Source organism: Malania oleifera, chromosome 7, assembly GCF_029873635.1.
Source record: "Malania oleifera isolate guangnan ecotype guangnan chromosome 7, ASM2987363v1, whole genome shotgun sequence".
Lineage (NCBI taxonomy): Eukaryota > Viridiplantae > Streptophyta > Magnoliopsida > Santalales > Ximeniaceae > Malania > Malania oleifera.
In genome coordinates, this window is record NC_080423.1 from 69,211,771 (window position 1) to 69,220,366 (window position 8,596).

Consider the following 8,596-nt stretch of genomic DNA (forward strand, 5'->3'; position numbering starts at 1 on the left):
TTTGATGGTTCAAGGTTGTTTGGATCATTGGACCAAGCGTGCGGTATCGCTTGAAGAGGGGGCTCTACCCTTGAAGAGGTTTGTAACGGTTTGTTCCGCCCGGAAAAGAACGGTATAGTGGAAACCTTAGGTGGTATTGGCATGAGGTAAGGATGTAGGCTGGGGATAAGCCAAACCTCGTAAAAAATCTCGGTCTCAATCTTAACCTTTCTTTTTATTTTCTACATAAATAAATTTTGTGGTGTGTCTTCAAAGTGGAGGAAGTTAGAACCAAGATTGAGAATACTTTTGACTTAAGAGAGTGCGTTGATCAATTGCAGAAATCTTGGTTGAAAGAAAGCAAACAAATTTCATTCTTAATGGGGCTTAAATCAAATATCCACAGGGCTATAACCAAACTCTACTTTGAGTGTTTGGAATCAACCAAGTGTTGTAGCTTGTTTATTATATTGATTGAATTATTTGGTTGTTGTTGCTTGTGTTGAGATTGAGTATGGTTTGTGAATTGGTTAAATATCCAAGTATTATTGTTTGATTGGTAAAAAAAGTTGTGAATTCATAAAATGTTTATAAAGAAAAATTTAATAACCCAATTCACTCCCCCTCTTGGAACTACACCTCAACTTTCAATTCCAAAACTTCACCATATCTTCCCTAGTGTGTACACGGTCATTCCAAAAGGTATGAACTTCAAAAGGTTTAAATTTAGAGAATCTTTTCAACCGATATTCACTATTATGTAAATGATAGCTCTTCCTTCTTTTTCGTCCACTATGTTAAGAAAAATCCCAATTCTGAATTGGCCAAACATAGATCATTTTGCTTTGGAGTTTGAGAGGTCTGACTCATTAAGTAGGTCAGTTTCCAAGTATTTTTCCAAGATTATCTTAATTTAAACATTTTGATGTTGATGCCTTTGGAATGACCGTGTACAGACCAAGGATGTTGTAGTGAAGTTCTACAATGATTGGACTAATTTTTTAAATGTAATAGAGTTTGAGAGATCTTTTGAAGTTCTTCATTATCACAGTACTAAAAAGGAATGGGATGCACGCGAAAGAAACAGTTTGGTTCAAATATCTATGCTTGAGTGGGTTACTCATGAAGATGATTACAATTCAGATGGACAGTAGGAGGCTATCTTCGTAGCAGTGGACAGATATGAACAGTTGCTGATATTGGTTAGGAAGCAAAACAAGAAAGACTATTAGTGACAGTTGAATAAATTCGTCACTAATAATAGACTATTAGTGACGGTTTTCAAAAACCGTCACTAATAATATACTATTAGTGATGGTTTTTCTAAACCGTTACTAAAAGGTAGTACCCAATGCACAAGGCACCCACTTTAAGTGGGGTCTGGGAGAGGCGGATGTCGGCAAGCCTTACCCCCAATTTTGGAGAGGCCACTCCCAAGTCTCGAACCCAATACCACATGTACCGAGGTGGAGGCACTTGCCGTCGCACTAGGCACGACCTCTTTTCTAAACCGTCACTAATATAGTTAAATAAATTATTTTTATATTTTTTAAATAAAAAAACACTACTAGTGACAGTTTAGTAAATTCGTCGCTAATAGTAGACTATTAGCGACAGTTTATCAGAATCGTCACTAATAAAAGACTATTAGTGACGGTTTATGAAAACCATCACTAATAAAAGACTATTAGTGATGGTTTTCATAAATCCTCACTAATAAAAGACTATTTGTGACAGTCTTTCTAAATTGTCATTAATATAGTTAAATAATTTTTTTTTTATATATTTTTAAAATAAAAAACTCTATTAGTGACGGTTTATTAAATTTGTCGCTAATAATAAACTAATAGTAATGGTTTGCATAAACCATTACTAATAGATTTGATTTTTTCTTAGTCAATAAATGCATTATTAGTAACGATTTTTTAAATCATTACAAACACAAGACTAATAGTGACGGTTTCGAAAAACCGTTACTAATAATGCATTACTAGTGACGGTTTCTAAGAATCGTTACTAATATTATTGACTGTTTCTCAGTCAACATGCATTATTAGTAATGACTAATATACCAAGAAACGTCGCTAATATTTTTGCGGCATAGTTTTCGCGTGAAAAATGGTTTCCCGCGATGATTTGAGCGGGAAAATTGACTTTTAATGATGACAATATTAGTGCCGGTTTAAGAACCGTCACTAATCGTGCAATATGAGTGACGGTTGTCAAAACTGTTACTAATACGCGCTTTTAGTGAGTCACTAATATTTTTGTTACTAAAAATCAGATTTTTTTTTTTTTTTTATTGTCGTGTAATGAATAACAGTCTATTGAAACATGGAGGATTCAAGTAAGGTGGAGGGAAATGGGGAAAGAGTAGAAAACGAATCTTTGATTTCAGTGAATGAAAATTATTTAAAGACATGGTTATTTATAGGTTTATGTGTACAGAAATTTCTCCTTAATTCAAGAAAAAGCCATGTGTGATTGCCTTTGCGCTCATCCTGACGCCTGCATGCAGGGCATGCTTATATAGTCTCAGTGGAAGCACTGGTTTTGCCATTTAATTATTTCCCTTTCTCAGTTTTCCATCCACCACTATTTGCTCACTAAACCATCAATGGGCAATTCACCCTTTGGTTAGTCTAGCTGCAAAGAAATCATGGCAAATTTGAAAATGAAATTTTTTAAAAATTTATTCTTCTTCTCCACTGATTCCCTCTCACCTCATCAAAATTTATTGTCCACCAATCTCTCTCTCTCTCTCTCTCTCTCTCTCTCTCTCTCTCTCTCTCTCTCTCTCTCTCTCTGCGTTTGACAAGCAATATCTTTTTCTTAATTTTCCTCGACTACAGAGGGGCTTTGGGTCACCAACAATATAACTCTCTCTCTCTCTCTCTCTCTCTCTCTCTCTCTCTCTCACTCTCTCTCTCTGAAGCAATATCTTTTTCTTAATTTTCCTCGACTACAGAGGGGCTTTTCGCCAACAGTAGGGGTGAGCATAATTCGGTGAAAACCGAATTAACCAGCCAAAATTGGTCGGTTCGGTTCAGGTAAAAAACTCGGTTCGGTCAGTTCGGTTAGGATTTTACAAAAAGTCAGTTAATCAGTTTCAGTTCGGTTAACAACAAAAAATAATTCGGTTAACCGATTAACCGAATTATTAATTAATTAAATTTTAAGTATAAATTATGAGCTTGAGAGTCTCGGCGAAGGGGATGACGACGTCGAGCATGGTGTGGCTGCGGAGGAAAGTGATGGTGTTCCGGCAGACGAAGAGGAGGATGAGAGTCATGTTGAACTTGAGAGTCTCGGCAGCGCCCTTGGCGGTGGACCGATGGTGACGCATAAGCCCATGACGTTGAACACCAGCCGGTGCTTGTACTGGATGAACTTCCAGGTAAAGAGGGTGGCACAGACGGCGAGCCACAGCAGGATCCGATCACCCACACGCACTTCCAGTTGTCCTCCACGAAGTACTGGAGGTTGCGGTAGCCTCTCTGGAGCAGGTTGGGTACTTGGGTTCCGTGGTGGGCACCAACTTTTGACTCAGTAATTGGCTGTTTGTCGCTAGGTTCGCCGACTGCCCCGGCGCTTGCAGGCTTGCAGCAACAGTATCTCCAGAGTCCAGCCTCTCGACCCTCAGCGTCTCAGCCACCAGCTCGCCGTGCAAAACCAGACCCCAGCGTCTCAGCCACCAGCTCGCCGTGCAAAACCGGACCCCAACGTCTCAGTCACCAACCATCATTTTTATTAATAAAATTAATAAATAAGGTATTTAATTAAGCTGGATTTGATATTTTTAATTTTTTTATAATAATTAATTTTAAATAATTTCGGTTAAAATTTCGATCGGGTTCGGTTCGATTTCCTCCTCCAATTCGGTCGGTTCGGTTAATGGTATTATTTAACCGAAATTTTCAGTTAATTTAGTTAATTACCCGAATTTGGTCAAACCGACCATTTGCTCACCCCTAGCCAACAGTATATCGCTCTCTCTCTCTCTCTCTCTCTCTCCCTCTCCCTCTCCGCGCGTTCTCTCTCTCTCTCTCTCTCTCTGCGCGTTTGACTAGCAATATCTTTTTCTTAATTTTTCTTGACTACAGAGGGGCTTTGGGTCGCCAACAGTATATCGCACTAAAACCAAAGCTCGTGGTCGCAAAAAATAAAAATAAAAAATTGCCCACTTGGACGTCACATCATTAATAACAGTTGCTAAAGATAAGCTACATTATATTCATATTTATTTCTATAAAGTCGCCACACTTCGCCTCCACTTTCCATTAGGATAGATCCACCTGCCTCCTCGCAACTTACAACTCTCCCATGGAACTGACCTCTCTCCCCTATTTCCTCGTCTTCATTTCACTCTTCCTCTTCCTCTATCTTTATTTATTCCCTTCACTCAACAAACCCAAGCCAGCCAATGGCTTCACGCTCTACCCCATACTCGGAACTCTACCGGAACTCATCCGAAACCGTCACCGCTTCCTAGACTGGATGACCGAAGTCCTCAGCTGCTGCCCCTCTCAGACATCCGAATTCCGCCGCCCCGGCAAGCTCCCCGGCATCATCACCGCCAACCCCTTAAACGTCGAACACATGCTCAAAACTAACTTCGAAAACTACCCGAAAGGCGATCGATTCATACCGCCTTTCAAAGACTTTCTCGGCCACGGAATCTTCAACGTGGACAGCGATCTCTGGAAGCTCCAGCGCAACACCGCGCTGTACGAGTTCAACACGAGATCGCTGCGAAAATTTTTTATGGAGACCGCAATGGTGCAGATTCAGACCAGGTTGATTCCAACCCTAAAGGATGCTGCCCAAACTAAACATGTTTTAGACCTTCAAGACAGTTTAGAGCGATTCGCATTTGACAACGTGTGTATGTTGTCTTTTAATGTCGATCCGGGCTGTCTCGGCTGCAACAACGACGTCAACAATGCTTTCATGCTTGCGTTTGGGGATGCCGCAATGCTTTGCTTCGGAAGGTTTCTGTATGCAGTTCCATTCTTCTGGAAGGTCAAGAGGTTTCTCCAGTTGGGATCGGAGCGGAGGTTGAGAGAAGCCGTCAAAACAGTTCATGATTTTGCAGATGGAATCATACAGTTGAGATTGGAAAAGAAAACGGATCAGAGCGGAGAAGATTTACTATCCCGTTTTATGAAAAACAACGAAAGCTCGCCGGAGTTTCTACGAGACATCGTTATCAGTTTCATTCTGGCGGGCAGGGACACGACGGCTTCGGTTCTCTGCTGGTTCTTCTGGCTATTATCGTCGAGGCCGGACGTGGAGGAGAAAATATTGGAAGAGCTGAACGCAATACGACGTCGTAGCGGGAAACGTATGGGCGAGGCGTACTCCTTCGATGAGCTCCGAGAAATGAATTATTTGCATGCAACGCTGTCGGAGACGATGCGGCTGCACCCGCCGGTGGCGGTAATGCAGAAGGCGTGTATTAGCGACGATACTTTTCCAGACGGAACTTTTGTGGGGAAAGGGTGGTCGGTGACCTACAGTTCGTATGCGATGGGGAGGATGGAGAGCATATGGGGGGAGGACTGCCGTAAGTTCCGGCCGGAACGGTGGCTGAAGGACGGAGTGCACCAGAACGAGAGTCCGTTTCGGTTCCCGGCGTTTAATGCTGGGCCGAGAACGTGTCTGGGGAAAGAAATGGCGTATCTACAGATGAAGTGCGTTGCAGCGTCTGTGCTGGAGCGGTTCGAGGTTGATGTGTTGGAGAAGAAGCGTCCGGAGACCTCATTGTCCATGGTTCATAGGATGAAGGGTGGGTTGCATGTGAGGGTGACTGAGAAGTTCGTGGAGTTTGCTAATTCCTGTTAAGATTGCTGGGGTGGCAATGTCGCTGGTCCTTTTTTTTTTTTTCTTTTGTTCTTAAGTTTTAATATTCAGTAATTAAATGCCTGTCTCCTTGTTAGTGGCAAAGAATTTTATACAAAAGATGATAAAACTTTCTATTGTTACACAGGGATGGACCCTACACGGTTGGGGTGAGATTTATCCAATGAATGTGTGAAAAATGGTTGATAGCACGTATGTATTATGACAGATTGTATGGTTAAGCATTTTCCTATGATTTGCCATAAGTCCCACATTACTCTAGTCGGTGATAAAATATTTTGCAATTGAGTGATTCTAAATTGAAAGATGTTGACCTAATCTTATGTTGATGATAACAAATCAATATACCTAACATGTTCATTTAAGTTTGAGTTTCAGGACTTCATTAATTTTATGATTTCAAGTGGATGTGTTGGAAGAGTTTGAATGAAAATCACACTTAAAACTATGAGACATGAAAAACATGAAGGTTCAAGTCATGTGAGACATGAAGGTTCATTGAAGTAATGCATAAAAATCAAAAGACATATTGAAAGCTTCACAATATGAAGACTTAGGAACGATAAAAAGTCTCATGCAAGTACTTCAAAATCCAATATTGAATGATTGAAGCTCTTAGGATATGTCATTGGATTTGGATACTTGATTTTATACACGGAAAATATTTTCTCAAAGTTCAAATTAAGTTTTCTAATACATGATTTTAAGTTTGAGCAAAAAATATTGAAAAACAAGTGTTGCTGAAAGAATAGGCGACTGACATCAGGCGACTGTGGTGCTACTGGTTTTGAAAATATACAAACAGAATAGGCATCGGTGATTGACCTATCGGGACTAGTTGACTGACTGCATTCTGACTTTCATAAGGTGCTAATTTTAAAAGACCACAAGAGAATGACCCTTTGAGTACAGTCAACTGATGCGTATGTTTAAACGAGTTACAACACTGATCTTGTTTCCATATCTTACTTGATTGTTTTCCAAATTGAGAAAAAAGTTTGGGGAAACTTTTTAAAACCCTAGTACACTATTTAAATGTACTATTCTCAGACATTAGGGCAAGACAAGAAAGAACAACACGCATATTTTTCCTAGTTATACTACTCCGGTGTTCTTGTTGTGAACAAAATAAATTTTGATTTGTTCTTTCGAAACTTACACTCGTAAATCAGATTTGAGGACTTATACTGATCTGCTCATTTGAGGAGCTTTCTCTTGTATAAGCAATTGTTGCTTTTTGTTGTATTGTTTTGACGATTCAGATATTGTAAATTGTTGCATAGCCAGAGGAGTGTTCTCGTTAGAGAGGCAAACTCCACCTTGAACAAAGAAGGGTTGTAGTTTCACCTGGTAACGATATTGGGATCCATCCTCACAATGGGCTACTTTAGCCAAGGACATAGGCTGCAGTCGAACCTTATAAAAATAACGATGTTCAACTTCTTCTTCCTTACTTTTTTTAATTTCCGCCAAGATATAAACAGCGTGCATGATTTTACTTTCATAACTTTCTAAATATTACCTCTTGCTAAATATTAAATTTTGTTGAATATTTGAGATTGTGTTGAATATTTAAGAACTTATTTAAAAGAGGAATGATTAAGCATTAAAGTTGCGTAATTAGGCATTTAAAACTATTAATTAAATATTATAATTTCACTTAAATGCCTGATTATGTCCATTATTTTAATCAGTAAGCTCATTTGATAATTTTTAGATAATTATCTTATTTTTATCGAAAATTTTCGGACACTCGTATTTTATTATTGCAGGATAATTTTTGGACGTTAAAGTTAAAATTAAAGCGTACGCAGGCCGTGTGTGAGATATAAAGGCCGTGGAGTACGTGAGGTTTGGAGAGGTCATGCATTTCTTGTGGAGCGGCCACATGTGAAGAAACAAAGGACGTTGGAGTCGTGAAGAATCCATGCACATGAATGCAAGAAAAATGAAGCCATGCAAAAGTTCATTTGGGCCGTATTTGGTTCGTGGGTTGCCAACAGAGGAGAAGTCGTGTGTGAGAAGGGCTATTGGGACGTGCATGCATGCACATGAAAGGAAGTGACCACGTGAACTTTGAGGGGAAGCAAAGAAGAGGGGTGGTGAGGAGAGATTAAAGAATATCAGGAGGAGTCGTGTGCGTAGGCCTGTGTGACAAGACCCACTCATGCAAGGCCAATGCGTCAAAGGCAATACGCTGGCTTGAGGGCTGCTTGGGCTTATGGGGTGGACGATCATGATGAACGTGAAGATGCACTGGGCAGTGGCAGCTGGCCGTAAAGGAGGGCTCCTTTTGTGTGTTTCAAAATGTTTTGGGGGTTTTGAAAAGGAAGGCTTTAGTAGGGTTTTCTTTTAGAAGCTTTTTGGGGAGGAGTGTGCTTTTCTGGGGGACGAGCGCCGCGCAGAAGAAAGAGGTGAAGAGGAACATGAGCAGCTCTCCAATTTCTCTCATGACCTTGCTTTCTTACTTTCTCTCACCTCATTACTCTCTTTACTTGAAATCTTAATTAGTTGGATTTATTTATTTTTATTGAAAAGTTAATTTGTGTTTCTTTTTATTTAAAGTATTTAAATTTTGTTAGTTTAGTCATTTTCACTCTCTCATCTCTCTTTTCTTTCTTGAAGATATTTTAAAGTTGAATTTTCTTCGAGTATTATTAATTTCTAGATTGTTTTTATTTCTTGCATTAGAATAGTTCTTGAACTTTAATTTTGTTTGGGTTATTCGGTTTATTTTGTTTTTCTTTCTTTTATT

The 8,596-nt window shown here is 39.6% G+C and overlaps 1 protein-coding gene across 1 annotated transcript; it reads left to right on the forward strand.

The window, feature by feature from the left end:
- Positions 1 to 4,264: 4,264 nt before the first annotated feature.
- LOC131159910 (cytochrome P450 CYP94D108-like) lies at positions 4,265 to 6,029 on the forward strand. Its single transcript, XM_058115131.1, has one exon. It carries the CDS (start codon positions 4,303 to 4,305, stop codon positions 5,821 to 5,823), a length of 1,521 nt encoding a protein of 506 aa, XP_057971114.1. The 5' UTR covers positions 4,265 to 4,302; the 3' UTR covers positions 5,824 to 6,029.
- The last annotated feature ends 2,567 nt before the right edge of the window (positions 6,030 to 8,596 follow it).

Excerpts from the sequence above, each read along its gene's own strand:
- LOC131159910 (XM_058115131.1), top strand. The coding sequence starts at position 4,303 with ATGGAACTGACCTCTCTCCCCTATTTCCTCGTCTTCATTTCACTCTTC.